Genomic DNA, 19,419 nt, shown 5'->3' with positions numbered 1-19,419 from the left:
AGAGCTGTAATTCTATCACCTGGTTCTGTCTCCTCACCACAGACAGATTTGGCTTCTGTTTTTATATCATTTTATTTTATTTTTTTGTGATGCTGGGGGTTGAACCCAGGGCTTTATGCATGCAAGGAAAGCACTCTATCAACTGAGCTATAACCTCAGCCCTCAGACTTGGCTTCTGAAGGTCATGGGCATGGGTCTTGGGTGGAGCTTCAGGAAACAGGACAGCTGAGACCTGGCTCCCTAGGTAGACTCTTTGGACCTCAGTAGTACTGGGCATAAGGCCTGCTTGACCTGGTTCTCAGGACTGCCTGCTCTCTAGAATGGGTTTCTTCTATGAACAGGCCTTAGAGTTTTACCCTTTAATTTGAATTGGAGAGATTATGTTTGCACCACAGGAAAAATATACAGCTGGATATTAATTAATAATAAATAATGGTTAATAATAATTTGTCCTTAATCATCACTTGGTGATAGGGAGGCCAATTGGGTAGTGACTAGGAGCATGAATTGTGGCACCAGACTTCCTGGGTTCAAGTTCAGTCTTTTCCTTACTAGCTGTGTGACTCTAGGCAGGTTAATTAACCTCACTGAGCCTCAGCTTCCTCACTTTGAGAAAAATAATGAGAGCATCTTCCTTGCTGAATGGGAGTAGACATGGCAACCCACTTAGAACAATGCCTGGCACCAGAGAGTGAGCACCATGCAATTATATGATTATTATTGTTGTTATTGTTATTATTCCTCCTCCTTCTCCTCCTGGTCTCTATGCAAGTTGAGAAGGTTGATGAACTGAGTGCTTCCTTAGACTCCAGGTCCTGGATCTCCACAGCAAGCACCCTCATTCTTTCCCTATCCTTTATGTGTAAGTACTTAGGAGCCAATAGGAGAGTACACTGGGTCCCTAGAGATTATCAGGAGGGAGAGACTCTCACAAGGCCATGTGGTTGCACTGGTACCCAATGCTACTTGAGAAACCCTACAGAACTTCTCATGGGGGCCAGAGAAATTGCTCTGGGTGCTAAAGAACACAAAAGGGTCTCTGAGAAAAAAGGGGTGAAGGGTAATCCACAATGACTAATCATATCAACTCCCCTTTATGCACAGTGGGGAGGGAAGGGCCATCAGGAGACTTCTGGAATCTGGGCCAACCATAACCAACAAGTATGGCAGCTTGTGTTTTGAACTCCACCTGTGCTATGGTAAAATAATGTTGCACACATGATTCCTACACAGAAGGAGTCTTCACTGGGGAGGAAGGTACCAGCAGAGAGAAGGAGAAAGTACAGCGTCCAGACCCCGTGGAGATCTTCTGAGCTTCTGCACCAGGACATTGGCTCCAAGCAGAGGTGGTGGGGATGTGAGGTCTGGGGAAGAGATTTTCTTTTTGGAGACTGCCCTGAGTGGCAGAGGTTGGGTTTTGTCACTACACAAGCCAGCACATGCACATGAGGGGATAAGTGGGGGACAGGTAGTTTCCAAGTAACAAACTCAAAGGATCACACAGCCACGGCTCATGGCCTACTTTCTCACGCTGCCCAGCCTTGACACAGGTGAGCTGTCTGCACAGGATATCTTGTTCTCACGGTCACCTGACCAACTCTCTTCTCCCTTTGGAACCAGTTCAAGTTCTCCTCTCTGGGCCACCTTGTCCAAAGGCCATCAGCACCCCCATGACACTCAGGCACAACAACCATTACTGCCCCTTCCCCACAGCATCATAATTGTCTGTCATTGTCCAATTCCAGACCTCCCTGTGAGCTTAGAAACAGGAGGGGCCACTAGAGTCCCAGCAGTGCCTGGGACTGAGGAAGGCTCCTGAATATTTGTTGATGGAAAGCATAAATAAACAAATGAGTGAATTTCTTGACACCAGGGGCTATCATCTAAATCCTTCTATTTTAGCGTCTCCTTCCCCACTGGGAAATCGAGAACCTCAGTGAACACTTGTGAGGTGAGACGTGATTGTTTCTGTCCATTTTGACCTCTCTTTGTGTACAACATATATTTATCATTATGGGGTTTGCCAGAATGCTATTCTAACAAGCCAAGGGGTGACAGGTATTTCACAATTCTCTCCTATTCCTGGTGTTCCACTCGTCAAATATCCAGGGGCAACCATCTCAAAAGAGCCCCACGACAAGGCTTCTGCTGTCAAATCTCGAAGGTCAAAACTGGCAGAAGCTGATGGTCTTTTCATTTATCTTATTTATTTATTTTCTGACGCCCATCAATGAAAGCAATCGTGAGTAAAAGTTCTACCTGCCAGGAGACGAATTGTCCTTTGTACTTAGTGGCAACCTTCACAGTTGAGGTGCACTTTGACAGCTGTTTCCTGAGCCCCAGGGAGGGCTGCATCTCTCCCTGGGTGTGGGTAGAGGGCAGGGAGAACGTGCTTTCCATCTTTCCATTGATCGGAGACTCTTCTGAGATCTCAGACTGGGCTTTAATTTTTAGACCCACAGTTTGGATTTAAGAAGTTTGCATCCAAGAACTATTTTAAACAGATCCTTCTACCAATGTGGAATACCTACTATGTGCAAGGCCCTGTACCAGATGCTGTGAGAAATTTAAATATATATATATATATATAAGCCAGGGTCTCTACCCTCAAGGTTTGTGGCCCAGGATTTGATGGCCAAATGTCAGATGAGTGTCCTTGAAAAGAGCTTTTCATGATGAATGAGAACAGCTCTCGGTTTCCTCAGAGCCCAGCACAGTGCCAGGCTTTACCTGCAAAGCCCTCTTGGAGAAATGCCATGGGGAGAGAATATGGAGCCAAGAAGAATCTGTGTTCCCCTGTGCTGCCCACGACTATGGACAGAACACGAAACCTCTCTGAGATTCAGTTAACTTGTCTGTAAAATGAGGAGAAAGATGTGTGGGACTCAGATTTGAGGGAAGACGAAATGGGTTAGTGGATGTGACCCAGCTGGTACCCTGACATTGCATTAGACACTCAGGATGGACAGGAGGACTGAGGCTCTGCTGTCTACCTGGATCTAAAGGAGAGTCAACAGCCGACATTCTCAAGTACAAAGGGGATCGGTGGGTAGGATGGAGACTTTCTGGATTCTCTCTAGTCTATGCTGTATTCTTCTCAGTCTCTTATGGCCTTGAAAGCCATAGTCCTTTTGGACTCAGAATAACAGAAGTATTGTGAGTATCCGCACCAGTGAAGACCAGTCACATTCATGGGCTTACATACACCCCAGCTACCCCAGGATAAGGTCAGGGTCAAACAGCCTTGTTACTAGCCTGTCCAACCATGAGTGGCAGAAAAATGACTGTCCACCCTGCTCATTGCTTTAGCTCACATGTCCAAGATTTCCTTTCCACTTTCCTACTCAGAGCTTAGTAAAGGGTTATAGAAAGCCACCAGCTCACATGATCAAGCAATGCAACGGAGATGTTAGCCATGATTCTTAACTTTTGATGCATGCCACAATTCCCTCAGAGCTTTCTAAAAATGCATATGCTCATGTCCATGCCAAGACGAATAAAATCAGAAGAGCTCAGAATGGGATTAGCCATAGAATTTTATAAAATCAGTGACCGATTTGTACCACCAAAGCTTGAGACCTACCGTGTTAATGGCAGAAGATCAAGTTCCCCCAAAGAGGACTAGCACTTCAGAAATTATTTCAATATGACCACTCACTCTGGAGAAGAGTATGGCAAAACTGGGAGCAGTCAGTGGGACTGGTACTTTGGGATCCCTCTTAGAGAACACAAGTGGTCACTTCAAGAGTGAGGAGCATGTTATTCCTAATCTCGGCTCTTTATGCATACTCTACACAACCCCGGGCGGCCTAAACCCCTCCAAGGGACAGCCAGGGATGTGGGGGACACGTTAGCACCTGATCTGCATGTTTTCCAACGTAATCCTCACGATGACCCAATGAGGTCAAACAATTATTACCATTTCACAGATAAGAAAGCTGAGGCTCACAGACATTCTGAGATGCCCCAAGGCTCCAGGAGCACTTAGCACCCGAGTCTCATCACCACCTGGGCTCTGAGAACTCAGTCACACAACTGTTCCTATAACAGGGTAGCCGGGAAATATGGCCCTGACAAGCCCGGGTGTGAGTTTTAAGGCTTTTAAAAATTATCTTTAAAGCCTTTGAATGGTTTTCTCTTTTTAGTGTAAATCACCTAGACATTAAAGCCCTTATTGTATATTTATTAGTGTGTTATTCAGACCAAGGGGAAAAAGAGAGAAGCTGACACTATGAATGACTTTGAAAGTAAGAAAAAGCTGGGCCTGAAATTAAATCATTGTGACACTGCCACTCGAGGGCATCAATTTCAATAAATGATCACCTTTTTTAAAAAAATTCCTGAGCCCATTCATCATGCAGGCAGGATTCGAGGAGAACTTTGGCGGAATGCTGAACTCCCCTGCGCAGGCCAGACTTGCCACAGGGCCCCGGGAGGTCTCCAGTGAAATCCAGCACAGCTTGGGAAGAGCAGTCAGGTATCTTTTCAGAAGCAAATGCCTCTGGTATGTCTCCATGAGCCCTACCCTGAGACCACCCCTCACTCAGCCTGCCAAAGCCACTCTATTTATCCTTAGGGTAGAAGGGCAGTCAGAGGCAGAGAGGTGGAGAGAAAAATGTCCTGCTGCGCCAGTCCTAGGTGGCATCTGGAGAAGGGGTAGCTGGCATTGCAGGGGTGGAGGAAGGAAGCAGAGCATGGCTTGCCACTTGAGAAACCAGACACTGGGAAGGAGTCTGGTTGCTCACAGCCTGCTGTGAATCAGCTGTGAAGTCAAGACTGAAACCACACCTCCTGCCGCCCACAGATCAATCACTGTTTGGATGACATTATTCTGGCATGCCTCCCATTAGCATTGTTGCTGGTTATAAAGCCCGATCTTGGGTCAGAACTGACTGGTTTACATAAGGGTTGACAGCTATGTGGGTTCCCAGCTCAGACCCAGGTTTTTATTCACTTGGGGTAGATGGCTGCAGCACAAGTGTCACCAAATCCTTTAGATATAAAGCATCTTTTTTGAGTATTAGGAATTTGAGTGGTTGGCAACTTCTGTCCCCTCAGGACCCAGTTCTTCCCACCATACACTGTGTGGTTCTGGTCACCCATAATAAAGTCCCCAGATACCCACAGCTGCAGGAGAAAGCCATGTGCTTAGATGGCCCCAAACATCAACCCTCAAGCTTGCACTCAGAAGGGTACCGATGTCACACAGCTGATCACCCCTGGATTCATCCTTCTAAAGCCTATGAGGATGGCAGCTTGGTGCAGTGGCCACTGACTGGGCAGAGGCCGGAGCTAGGCTACCCATACTCGTGGTGCCTGCTGCTGATCTTAGCTCAACGTCTTAATATTTCTGGGCCTCCATTTAAAAACATCAGCATGAGCATGTGCTATTGCTATTTTGCTGTGTCTTCCCTAATGGACCGGATGCTCTTTGAAAGCTGTGACCATGTTTCAGCTGTGTCATCTTTTGGCACCTATTCCATGGAAGGCACTCAGTCCACGGTGGTGAATAGAATATATGAACTGAAAAGGATGTAGCATTTATTAAGCACCTGCTCTTCGGGCATAATGTGAGCCATTTTCCTTCTGCCATCTTACATCTCACCATATTAAATAGGTATTATCACATTCATTCAATTCATGGGGACTTGTGGCCACTCATTTCTAGCTATGATGTCCTATGCCTGTTTGACGGTGTGGCTAGCCAGGTCTGGGCTGACTTTCTGTTTCCTTGCTTCTGCAGTCCTTCTGGTGGGGCCTATGAGCAGGCTCAGCGCTTGGTGGGGCCGATGAACAGTGCTCAGAATGAGCACTCGGCTCAGTCTGCCTGTCCCCTGGGAGCACCCTGCTGAAGCCATCCCGCCTGGGCAGACACGGTTGCTCATACTCTGTGAATCATTAGACCCCGTACCCTGTGCTGCTTTCCAGGCCACTTGGAAGGGAGCAGCTGCTCTGTCCCCCAGCCTGCCTTTCCCTGCTGCTGCTCCCAGAGTTGCCCCAGCAAGCTCACGACTCAGGAGTTTCTGGGGACTTGGTTGCATCTGACTTGGCATTCCTCAGCCCACTCCTCTGAGTCAGGATCTCCCCTGATGGCTTTCCTATCACAACTTCCTCCCTTCCAACTACAAACATTGAGTGCTGCTTTCTAACGATGGGTCCCCAAACCACCATTTCCTGTTATGAGAGGAAGCCAGAACCACTTGGAATCATCACAGACAACATCACCAGGATATCACTGTGTCCCCCTTGCTGCTCTGAGCATCGTGCTGCTGAGGTCATCGCTGACATTTAAGGGAGTGAGTTTTGACTGAGGGAAACCACTGGATTCTGGATGCTGGCAGTGACCCATAATCAGAAAGCAGAGAAATCTCAGTCCCTCATGATCACAAAGTCTAAGCAGAGCAAAGCCGATTAGAATCTTCAATAATAGCCCCTTGTACGTCTGTACTCGGACTGTGCAAAATTATTCATCCTTTGTTACATTGATCCCATAATAGTATGGGGGCAGGGCCAGCATCGTTATTCTCACTTTACAGTCAGGGAAATCGAGGCTTTAGAGGGAATGGGGTTTGCCTAAAGCCACAGAACAATCTTGATAGAGGGGTTGACCTTTTGTATACCTGGCACCTCTACTGTCCTAGCAAATAGCAAGTCCTCAATAAATGATTATTTACTGAACTGACAACTGAACAGTGAGTTAGGATTTAGATTTAGGACTTCCTATTCATATTTTCTGCTATGATTTTTTTTTCTGCTATACTACAGTGGCCTAATCTGGCTCTTATAGCAATGTGTAAAATTAGTCTGAAGTTTGGCTGGCTGGTCCCGAACCCCTCCAGCCTGTCTAAGTTGTGACCTTGGGTAGGTTATTTGGACTCACTGAGCTTCCTCATCTGTAAAATGGGCAATAATAATCTAGTTCATTGTGATGTGACTCTTAAATAAGAAAAAGCATCTAATGTGCACAGCAGCAAGTGGCAGTGCATCTAGGAAGTGCTAAATAAATGTCAGCAATGGCTATTATTACTCAAAGGTAGGGCCTGGGCCTTATGTGTCTTTGTAATCCAGCACCTATTACAGTGATTAGCACAGACTCCAGGCACTCAGCTACCAAAAAACGAGACTTATGATGTGACTCGGAGCAAGTCCCTTCCCCTCCTGGTCCTCAGTCCCTACACTTATAAATTGAGGAGAATGAACCTGGTAAATTCCATGTTCTTCCCAGCTCTAAAATGTTCCATCTAACTCAGTGGTTCTCCACGGGGTGATTTTCCCCTCAGGAGATATCTGACAATGCCTGGAGGTGTTTTTGATTGTCACACCTGGGGGAGGTGCTGTTGGCATCCAGTTGGATGGAAACCTGGAATGTTAGGCAAATCTGCACAGGACAGCCCCCAACAAAGGAATTGTTGTGCCCCAAATGTCAACAACATGAGGCTAAAATAAGCCCGGTCTAACTTTATACAAATACTCAGAGCTCTTTGATTTGCTGGGTAAGTCTTGCCGCTTGCCAAGATGCCCAGGGAAGCAGAGATCCTCGATGCAGTGAGCAGGCTATTGATTATCCCTGCAGCAGCCATCTTCCACCCTCGCCACATTGATCTTTAATTTGAATTTGGAATCATTCCTGCTCACTAAACTCCAAGATGGGTCTGCCAGAGTTAGGGGAGGGTATCTCTGTACTTGAGATTCGAGAGCCTGGGCCTATGACAAAGCGCCTGTAGAAGTATTGGCAGCCCCAGGTAAAACCCTGGGTCACTGGATTCACCCCAGTGTAATCCTGCTCCCTCTCTCCTGCATCAACTGACACCCTCCAGAGGGCAGGCCAGCCCCTGTGATAATGGAAAAGTCACCTCAGGAAGAGGATGCACTGGCCAGCCAGGTGGACCCTGAGGCTGGTGGCCATGGCAGCCTCAGTGTGAAGTTCATGGCCTGCTTATACCACGGTGGAGAAGTCTTCTAGTTCTCACCACCTGTGGAGGGAAGGTAGTACCCAAAGGCACTAGTGCCACATGCCCCTGGGCTCATCCTGCTGAGAGGTTTTAATTTGTCTGAAAATAGCACAAATGAAGAGAGAAGAGGCCCAGAATCCAGTTTGGACCATGCCACTATCTATTTCTCAGTTTTCTCATATGTTAAATGGGGTCTACCTAATAGTTATCAGGGGTCTACCTAATAGTTATCACCTCCCCCAGGTGTGACAATCAAATAGCAGGAAGATAAAGAGGAGAAAACCCTTTGCAAGTCCCTATGGCTGGTTATACCCAAGAAGGAGCTACTTTCTCCCTGACGGCTGCACAGAGTGGCACTGCCATTCAGAAGGTGCTGAAATGTCCCGGCACAGCTCCTCTCACACTCCTGGACATTCTCAGCCTGCCTTTTAGGGTGGTCTGTCACTCCACTCCCCGTGTGACATCAGTAATTCCCTGTCTCACCCACACAACACCACAAAGGACTGTCTGCAGGCTCAGCAGCCTGGAACAGCAGCCTGGAATAGCAGCCTGGAACAGCCAGTGCTTCCTGTCTCTCTTGGCTGGGTGGCGAGGGAACTGTGAGTGCAGAAGTCAACACATAGCTCATGAAGCTGGGCAAATACCTTTAGGATGGGACCACAGCAGAGGCCACTGCAGGCCTTGCCTTTGGGTTTCTCACTGGAAAGGTAGGATGTGCTGGAAAGCATCAGAGAACAGCATATCCAAAACAGTGGGGAGCCCAGCTACCTGGCACTTCTGATTGCTGGTTTATAGAGCAAGAGGCACTTATCCCTGGGCAAAGAGGTATTTCAAAGGCGAGAGGAAGGATGTGAATTTAGGTATGGGGAGAACATCCTTCCTGACACCAAGATGTCCTTCCTGCTGGGATTTCAGTCCCTTGTAGTTCTTCCAAGCACAACTGAATAGACAGGTCAGTGGTGGGGAGTGGGGAGCAGACTGCCAAGAAACTTCCAAGAAGATCGCATGGCCTTATTGGAAAAGCAATAGGCTGGACTCCCCTCCTCCTGCACACCAGGAGAATGGAGGATGGGTAACAGTCATTATTCAGTTGCGACCCCTCTGAAAATATGTTTTTTTAAAGAATGAAGCCAAGTCTAAGTAGAACTATAAATCTGGGCTCTTCCTCCTATAGACATGTCACAAAGAAGGATCCTTTACCATTTGATTACATAATTATCAAATTTGGGGCCCCTGGAAGCTGGAGACTTAGATGGTATTTATTATTATGAAATGAATGGAGTTTGATTTTCCATGTCACTCCCTGTAGAGACCTGATGGATCTCCGAGAAAGTGAGACCTCCAGAGAGACCAGAGGATTTTGCTGTCATAGGCATTGGGTATAACTTTAGGGTTGTGTGAGCCTCAGAGTTTCTAGTACAAAGCTCTGTTCAAATCTCTACTGAATCGGTGCTGGTGCACTATCTCTAATTAATTCTCCTACACCCCTGTAGGACCTCTTGGGTGGCCACAGTAGTCTTTCTTTTCCCTTCCTATCCAAGTTCTGCTGGTAATACCCAGTTTCTAGCATATTAAATTATTTTAATTTCAGCCATTTAACATTCTCTTTAGCTATTTTCTTCTTGGCTCCATCTGGGTTTTGGGAAATGAATATCTTTAACATCTACACATTAAATGCCCACTCTGACAGCTGGTCCTCTGGCCTCTGGAAGGACCACTAGCCAGGGAGGTCAGGGGGACCCACAGATCAATGCCTAAGACATTACCCAGGGAATATTAGCAGTCATGGTTCAATCTGGACCTACCTATTAAAGGACAATTGTGAGTTTTAAGTAGATGTCACTGAGTCTGGAAATTTGCAGCCAAAAACCAAATTGCCTTTTATAAAATCAGTTTGGGACAGTGGAAGGACTTACCCATGCTTCCCAGGAGTGGGTACCAGGAGAATCTCTCTTCCAGCCTCATTGTGGGGCAGCAGCTGGGCGACATACCTCCCAGATGGCTGCAGGTGCCTGTGCACCGAGACAGCCAGCGTGCAGTGCTCACTGCTGCTCCTCATCCAGGGGCTCAGGATGGTGTGCTTGGAGTCTGCTGAGGTGTTGAGGAGGAGGAAGGAGCCTGTAAAGAGACAGGAAAAGTGAATCTGCAGATGTTTCCAAGCAGAAGAACCAACAGCAGCTCTGTGGGCGGACCCAGAGATCAAAAGCATCCAACTTCAGAGATGCTAGAGATCTTTCTCACCTTCTTTGAACACACTGAGCTCTCTCTTTTCTTTGCTGATTTCTTTTCTTTTTCTTTGCAACTATTATTACCTGATGTAGTGGGAGAGCAATTTCCTCAGTAGGCTTTAAAACTAGTCAGGTTGAGGGTCTAACCTCAGCTCTGCTACTTACTAGCTCTATGTCCTCAGGTTTTTCATCTATGAAACAGGAACAAAACATGTCTTTCAAAGAACTCCTGCTCCTTCCCTTACTGGCTGAGTGATCTAGGGCAATGCATTTACTTTCTCAGGTTTCAGTTTCCTTGTTTATAAGATGGGGTGAAAAATGTTGGCCGAACTCAAGAATCTCTTAAGATCCCTTACAGTTCTGTGTCTATGAGTCATGTGGATTTGTAACTGGTTTCCCTATAAATTCCCCCAGTGCTGTGCCTACAGCCAAGATTTCCTGTGGGACAAGCCAACCCTGATTCCAGTGGCACAGGCCAAATGACCTCTACAAAACCTACATTTGTAGAGATTACCATCAGCAGAGCAGCAGAGCACTGTGCACTTGTTCCAGACGTTCCTTCTAAAGTGTTAATTTTACTTGCTCCACTTCTACAGGGAAGGTTTGGACCAGTAGATGCTGCTTCTGCTGCAGTGGAACTCTATTCCATGTAATCCCCACCTTCTCCAGTGGAAAACAGCTAATGAGCACTCAGCCTTCTTAAACCACTGTCCCGTGCAATTCAGAGGTTTCCTTCTATAGACAATCCAATTTACCATTTGGGCAAATGACCTCACAGCCTCTGGCAAAGAGTGATGCAGACAAAAGAGGGATTTGTGCCAGAAGCATGGCATCTTCCAAGAAGGTATTGTGTCAGAGTAGGTCTAAGTGACCTCCGGTTAGGCTCAAGATAAGGTGAGCACAAGACTGTTTCTGGGACCCAGGAGCTGGGGTCGGTTCTCTGTATCTGTTGAGAAGTTTCAACATAGCTTAGGGGCATTTGAAAAATGCTCTCAGTAAATAAGCTTTATTCTATCCCTAATTTACAGTGTGTGCATGTGTGTGCTGGGGTACTGTCATGGGCACAGAGGAAAGAAAGAGATTAAAGACACAGACTCAGAAGTGCAAAGATCATAGAACACAACCCTTTGCGTTTCTAGAGAGGCAGACTGGAGACTCAAAACATGGCAACGATTTGTCTGAAGTCTTATTGTAAAGGTCAAGACCAGATGCCAGGTCTCTGGAATTCTGAGCAGTGTTCTTTCCCGGGTGTCTTCCTCATCATTACACTGTGTCCTTTCCCCTAAAATATGACCATGATATCTTGGGTCCAGGGTGTGAAACTCAGAAACTCAGAGGAGCAGTTAGGGAGAAAGAAGAGCAGATGGACCCTTGCCCGAATTCATATTCACTCTCTCCCTTACTCTTTATGCTCTCACAATCCTTTTATTGGATGCCTATTTTGAGCAAACATTCAGGCACAGGCTCTGCTCTGGGAAAACAGATATGAAGCAGTCACAGTTCTGGACTTCAAGGGACTCTAGGTCTGGTAGGGGTCAAGAGATGGCTGCAAGAACTCTACTCAGAATTAGAGGTTATAAAGTCATCACACGAAGGTGGCTAAAACACCTTGGGAGGTGCCAGGAAGGAAACCCAAGTCCAGGTGGTAAGACTCAGCAAGAAAAGACCTTCAAGCAAGATCTCAGAAGGGAAGGAAAAGAGAGAAATTGGCAGAACCAGCATGCACAAGTGGAGGGGAAGAGGAGGAGTACAGACATAAAGGTAGAGAATGCTCTGCGGCAGAGGGGGACACGTGGAGAGAAGAGTGGGAAGTGAGAAAGGCTGGGATGATAGGTGGTGGGAACAGAACAGAGAACATGTCATTCCCGGATGAAGATTTCCATTTTCTTTTGTGGATAATAGGAAGCCCCAAATTCTGAGCAGGAGGGTGACATCACAGAGAGGACTGATCTGATCTGAAGCGGGGGAGAAGAGGAGAGATAATCTACCCAACTTCGTCCTCTACCACCAGTCCACAGGAGGACAAAGGTGTGACTAAAGGCAAATCTCAGAGGTTTGGTGTGTTTCTGTTGTAAGGAAACGTGCCATGCTGGACGATGGCTTCTGGCAATGACTGGGGTTTCCCTTTCTGCTCTGTCCAGAGCGGGTGAGGGTCCTGGAGAATCTCTGGTGGCACAGTCTTGCTCGGGACTCTTTGGGGCTATGGTATGAAGTTAGGATGTCCTGTCCCAAGCCCTGTGTGGTCATTTACACATAAGAGAGCAACAGATATACCCTAGACTGAGACTTGGCCCTAATAATTTCAAGTTGGTAGAAATTCAGGTTGAAATCAGCAGTTATTTGAGTAGCTGAAAGAAAGAATGTGGACTACAAGAAGCCCCCTCCTTTTATCTCAGGAAGAAGATAAGCATGCATGGATGTGCACATAGCACACAAAAGGACCTCAACAATCAGGCAGAAGGTGCTGGCGTGTTGAGGCTTGAAGCTCCTCCTGTGTTCATGCTCCTCATTCCCAGGTGTGGGAAGCATGTAAATTCTGTCTCTATAATTCAGTAATGCAGTACCTCAATAATGGGACTCTTTCAAAGCTGACTGGAAGATGGATTATTTTTCTAGTTCTAATATGTGAGATGATGTTTATATGAATTTTATTTTGTGCAACTGGACTATCAATAAAAGACTGAGCTTAAAGTATTTTCACTCTCAATGAAACTCTATAGTTGAGAGCTATCTTTTCATCAGCAGTTTTCCTCCACCAAAAGAAAAAAAAAGGAAAAAAATACATTTCATAAGCTCCTTGGGATATTGTCAGTATAAATCTTTTAAAGTCAGTGAGGATTTATCTCTCCTCTCCCTCTTTTCCGCTTCCTGTTTATTTTGCTCGGAATAGCTTGGGGCTGTGCAAAGACTCCTGGGGTCCCTTCTAATTAAGAAGGATCGCCTGGCAGCACCCAGACCTTCACCCAGGATGGTCATGGGGGAGTGGAGAGGCAGATCAGAGAGACTTGCTTGCTCGGTGCTGGGATGGGTATTTCCCTGTATTACTGGATTGCATTGATATGTTCCATGATTAAGCATGAGATGGCTATTATTTCTACCTCTGGTCACAATACAAGGACATACTGCTCTCATCTCAACCAGCAGGGTATACACCACCAACCTACAGCCAAGGGCCACAAACCTAGAGGTTAGATAGTGTCTTTCAGATTCAGGCTCTGTCTTTATGCAGTCATATAGGACTTAGACAAATGATTTAAGCTTTCTAAATCTTAGTTTGATCAAATTTAATGTAGGTATAGTCTACCTTATATGGCTACCTTCTATGACTGCTGTGAGTTAACTTAAGGAGCATGTACCAAGAAGCCAGCACAGTGCCTGGCCCGTGGTAGACATGTGACTAATATCAATGTCCTGTTGGAGGAATGTCTTAGTCTGGAACTCTTTTGATCGAGCACCAAACTCAGAAGCAGAAGGACTGATATTCAGCCCTTGCTCCGCCACTATCAAGTTTCCTTTGTTTATAAAATGCAAGATTGGATAGTCTCTCTCTAAGGATTCTTGCGGTTCCAAACTGTCAGTAATTCTATCTGCCTGACCACAATGTTATCAATGTGAAGGAACCAAGGCAAGTCTCCAAGCCTCTAAGCCCTAAACACTTCTTTTAATTCATCTCTCTGAGGGTTCTATACCAACAGTTTCAATCAATTGGCCAAACATACCACGAACTTTCCTGCTGAGAAGCAAACTGCCACCGTTCCCTGCTCTGTCTTGCTTTCTCCCAGTTTACGCGAACACAACCTAGTAAGGTTTCCTTGCCCTGGTCATTTTTTTTGTTTCTGTAGCTGTTTCTGCTGCAAGGCGGGTGTCACCTTTAACTGTCTGGTATTTAACACAATGCTTGCCATGTGGCCAACGTTCAAGGATCTTCAAAATCAAAGTAATATACACACATGACAACGAATCAAATAGAGAAGAATAGCTCATAATAATCATTTTTAAAGAACTGTCTCCAAACTCCTCTCTTCCCAACCAAGTCCCCAATACTGGAAGGAATATTTTAAAGTAATTTCTAATTTCTTTCGGTGACTACCTTCACAATTCTAAATATGATGATCATGTTCTTTGGGGGAACAAGAACCAGAGACAATTTATGTTGATGATGCAAAAAGGAAAATGACACTACCCCCTTCTAATTTCAATTTTTAAGATTTCCTAGGTTTTAAAATCTCCGTTCCCTCTTTTTATCGTTTTCCTATTTAACCTTACCTGGGACATTCATGGCTTATTCCAAGTCCTGGCCCAGGTCCTGGCTGTGAGACAGGGTTATTGTCCTTCCTGCCCTTTCTTGTACTTCTCTCCTGCCATATGCAACCACCCAAGCCTGCTTCGCTTTTTATTTACCTTGTCAAGGTTGTGTAAGAATGAGTAAGGCTTTTGTGTTCTGTTTGCAGGTTGATGCTGAACATTGAAAATCAATAAACAGCCCTTTTATACTGATGACTATATATTTTTTTCACTGCAGTGAAAAAGAGTTATATTTACCGTTTTCTCTATAGGTCCCCAAACTACACCCCACTCCAAGGAGAATGCTTCCAGAGTCACCAGGATCAGATGAAGTCTCTCCCTCCTTCTCTCTCAGTATTACATTGTTGCGTGTTAAAATTGCGGTGCATTTTTAATTTGCCTTATGTTTGCATTAGGACTTATTTAGGTGGGTTTCCCCACATACACAGTGGGCATGTCTAATTCCTTTCTTTCTTTCATTTATTTTATATCTGTTCTCATCATATCACTGACACTGGATGTGTTCCTTGAAAAAACCATCCCTTCTCCTTGAAGACACTGATGTCCTCTTTTAATTCATACCAGTTGCTTTGTGGGTCTTTAATTCAGCTACTATTCTGAAATTTCTTTTCACTTGGGCTCTTAGGTTAGTCTACCATCCTCAGGAGACATCCTCAGAGTGAATTTTTTTTTGTGTGTGAATCTTTGAATATCTGACATATATATTTTTCCCCACCATCACACTGGGTTGATAGCTTTCCTGGCTATGGTTTCTAGTTTAGAAATTTTGCCACAGCACTATAAAGGCCTCACTTCAATGTTTCCTAGTAACAGTGAGATCAACGAGAAGTCTGATACTGGTTTTATTTGTAATTTCTTTGTAGTTGATCTGTTTTTTTCTCTTTGGGCATTTGGAGAATCTTTCTTCAAAGTTCTGAAATTTCATTCAATTAATCTAGATCTGGTGGCATTTGATGGACTCTTTAAATCTCTGGGCAAATTTTTTTTTAATTTCTCTGATAATTTAATTCCCCATATTCTCCATCTTGAATCTTTCCGAAGCATTTTATCTTTTGAGTTAACTTTTGTTATATAATTTATCTTTGTTTCCTGCATCTTTCTTTCTTTCTCATGCAGCTGGGTTGGTTGTATGGGGAACAATCTTTGCTCAGCCCCTGAGGTTTAAACAGGAGAGGCTAGGAAGCCTGTTAGGAACTATATGTAATAGATGCTCCTTCTTCTTTATGTCAGAATTTGCCTAATGGCAAGTGTCTATGGGCAAGTGCCTGATCCCAGAGACATGAAGGATGTCAGTCTGGGCATGAACACTCCCATTGGCTGATCTGATTCTCTCACTCCACTTTTTAAAAAAAAAAAAAAATCTCCTATGGTTAAGCATTGTGCTCCCTTCTGCTCTGGAAAAAAAAAAATAAGATCAAAAAGTGGGTAGAGGCCATCATAGTTAACCAGAGAAACTTTCATTCTTCTTCTTCATGCTCACACTTCTTTCCAGGTGAGCCCTCAGCAGGTGGGCTCCCTCCTGCTCTAACCCCCTTGGAACATTCTGGGCTGTGTCCACTTTATTTCCTCCATGGACGACTTCTGTCTCCCTTTGTGCATGAGAAATAAGTCCCGCCTCCTCTCCTGTTCTGTGTGTTATTCAGAATTTATTCCTCTGTTGACTTCTTTAATGGACCTTCAGTAGGCTTTCCAGGAGAGGAGACAAATGTATGCTCGATCCACCTTTCTGCCTCTTAATCACATTCTTTGAGTGAGAACATGAATAAAAAAATTCATGGATGGATGGATTTCCATCTCAATCAATAAAACACAATCCTGGCATCATTGGCTAATTGTCCACAGTGCAATAAATGATTAAATCATTATTACAAGGTATTATTCATTCAGTTGATCATGATACTGTTCATGTTAGGTGGGAACTGAGGCACAGCGGAGGTTTAATAGGTTGGAAGATGGACGGAAGTGCTACGTGATGTGCACTGGCCTCACACCAATGCACACTGGAGACACAGGACAGTGAACATGGCCATGCCAGCAGTAGGAGTCCTGTGCCAGGACCCAGAGAACCTTCCATAGAACAACAGCCAACATGTGTTAATAGAAATTGTGAGAAAGCTTTGTGATCAAACCAGTGGGAAGATTTCTGGGGTCACCAGAAGTAAAGAGGCTTTTTATACCAATAAGACCTGTGACTCTTCAGGGGAAGGACATCGAGTGAGGTATTGCCCAAACTCCTGTGTGCACGGAACCCTTTTGCCATTATGTGTTGTATACCATGGAAAATACTTTAAAAACACTCCTCCAGACTATTTTTGTCCCAGAAACCATTTATGGAAAGCAATAGAGGAAAAAGAAGGCAAAAGAGAGGAAAATAATACATCTATATGGAAATCTGCAGCATGTATCTCTATTGAAGCCAACTCATCTTCTCTGATTTTCATGCTTTCCTCTCATCAGGATCCAAGCTTCTTGTGTCACAATCATGCTTTTGGAAAAGTTATTTTGAATTATTGCTCTGCTCTCTCTGAGGAGACTTAAAAACACTGCTACTACATTTCATATCTGACTTGGAGAATGTCACAGATAAAAATAAACATGGTGATCACATAACTTAATTGCTTGTTGCACTGGGGAGAAAACCAAACAGCAAAGGGTCTCAGGACTTGCTCAAGGTCACATTGCATGTCAGTGGTGGATCTGGGATTTGGAGCAAGGTTTTCAGAATCCCTGTGGGGGAGAATACTGGGTATCTGCCAGTGTGTGATAGGAATCTACATCGATGTCCTTGGTCAAATGCCCTGTGGGCTCCGCTGACACCAGACATCTTTTTCCTTTATCGGCACTTCCATAGCTCTGAGGCTCAGGCCCAGCGGCTGAGCAGCTCTTCAGCCTGACTGTGCTCAGAGGTCACAGATGAAGGCTCGGACAGGCGATACTCAGAGGGAGGATCCATCCTCTGTTCTAATTCACTTTCAGAGGCTTAGGGTAGCCCCATGATAGCTGGGAAGTATTTGAGGGTCTTTTCTGTTCATGTGGTCTTATAAATTGGCCAAAGCCAATGGAACCACTGAGGAGTCCCCTTATTGTTTATTTTTCAAATTTGAATTCTATTACTCTAGGTAGTCTTGACTCATGCAAAGTTTTTAAAGCAGAATTCTGAAATTTAGAAGACAAAGTAGGCATGCTTTGCCTTAATAATGAGGTAACAGAAATACAGAATGCCAAAGATGCAGGGGCTTTTGGAAATCATTCAGCCCAATCTTTCACCTGCAGGTGAGGAAACAGCCCAGCAGTATAAAGAGATTTACTTCCACAGCAAGTGGCTGAACTGAGCTAGGACCAGGCCTTTGGGCAGGTTTGGTGTCTTAACTCTGTCTCAATGTGATATATTTGAAATCGGCTCTGCTACCCTCTACTACCAGGGCACAAATGTATTGCTTTTCTGCACCTTAATTTGAAAGCATTTGGAAGAGAAATACTATCAGTTTTTGAGATCAAATGATTAGAAAAACAGTGTGTTCATTAAGGAAGGGGAGAGGGAGAGGGAGTTGAGTTTTCCTGATAGTGTTATTAATCTTAACACAATGAATTCAGTTGTAGTCCAGAAATATTGATATATTTGCACATTTAGTGGAATTCTATAAACTCAAAATGCAAAATAACCTCTCAGGCCCAAGATAACTGAAGCAAAAGTACCCTAGAAATGATCAGAGATATTTATGCTTGCATGTGTAGCAGTGAGTTTTGTGTGTGCACATATGTAGATACATACATGCACATGTGTGGATGGGATCCTGTGGGCATATATGTGAGATATGTTTTTATAACTCTCCATTTCAATCTGTGACCCTATTAAAAAAGAAAAATTATGCTCAGGGGAGACACATAGGTGGTGTTCTTAAAGCGACAGATTTACATTTAAGAAGACGGGGGAAAGCCAATGATCTCTACATTCTGAATATGTGTCCTGGGATGTCAGCAGAAAAAGATAATAAAAAGCAAACCAAATAAATAGGAGGAAACCGAAGCTAAAGTGCTGAGAAACCTTTTTCTCCCTAAGAACTCATTTTGGTAATCCTCGAGGAAAATAGAAAAGCACTTGATCTGACGAGAGAGAGAAAAGGGGAATAAAATGAAAAAGAAACAATTGATTTAATTCAATGAGAAACGGGAGGAAGGAGAGAGAACAGTACCTGCTGCAGGAGGAGTAGGGTGGACAGGGAGGGAGTCAGGGGACAGAGTCGTTTCTGAAGGACAAAATCGATTTTGGAGAGGAAAGAAGCCAAAGATGGAATTTTCCCTTTCCTGTCTGGGTTTTCAGCTCTGGAATCAGATTCTCCAACTTTTGCTCTAAGTCCTACATTGTCACAGTATAAAAATCTTCCATGTTACTTGTTCAATTTGGGGGCATTTCACTGATTCTTGTTAAATTAAAAATTTTAGAAAGCATTTTTTTTTTACCCCTTTGCTTGCAGGAATCTCAAAGGATGCTAGACTCATAATGATAAGTTCTGGTGTCCCACGTACCATGGCTCTCAGATACCCCACTACAGAAGGAGCATGAACCGTGGGCAAACAGTAATAAGCAAGCCATGTAGCCCAGAAGCCAGGGAGGCTGAGGATGCACCACTGTGTGCCGTGTCACTTGCCTGCCACTCTGAGAGCTAGACAAGTCACTGAGAGCCGCCCCTATTCCTCTGTGTTGTTCAGAAGAAGAAACGCAGGAGCCAGAAGGCGAGGACTCTGCATGGAATGGCAGCAAGGCTGAGTTCTCAAAGGTTCTAGAAAGACCTGGGCTGCTTCTAACTGGTCTTCCATTTCTAGTTTACCCAACCCCCACATCATCTGGGCACAGCAGCTACAGCCATGTGCTAAACAAATCTGAGTTGCCACACCTTGTTTTAAACTCCTCAGCGGCTTCCCACTGACCACAG

The 19,419-nt window shown here is 44.8% G+C and overlaps 1 protein-coding gene across 1 annotated transcript in view; it reads right to left on the bottom strand.

Annotated features, from left to right (window-relative positions):
- The window catches only part of ALK (ALK receptor tyrosine kinase), a 671,348-nt gene that overhangs the window by 318,688 nt on the left and 333,241 nt on the right, over nucleotides 1-19,419 (bottom strand). The window contains exon 4 of the mRNA XM_081265286.1: nucleotides 9,869-10,070. Coding sequence (XP_081121412.1) covers nucleotides 9,869-10,070 — 202 coding nt within the window. The remainder of the gene's footprint in view (nucleotides 1-9,868; nucleotides 10,071-19,419) is intronic.

Source organism: Spermophilus citellus, assembly GCF_964194105.1.
Source record: "Spermophilus citellus genome assembly, chromosome: 13".
In the NCBI taxonomy this organism is placed as follows: Eukaryota; Metazoa; Chordata; class Mammalia; order Rodentia; family Sciuridae; genus Spermophilus; species Spermophilus citellus.
Note: the sequence above shows the minus strand (reverse complement) of the source record. Positions and strands in the feature narration are given on the sequence as shown.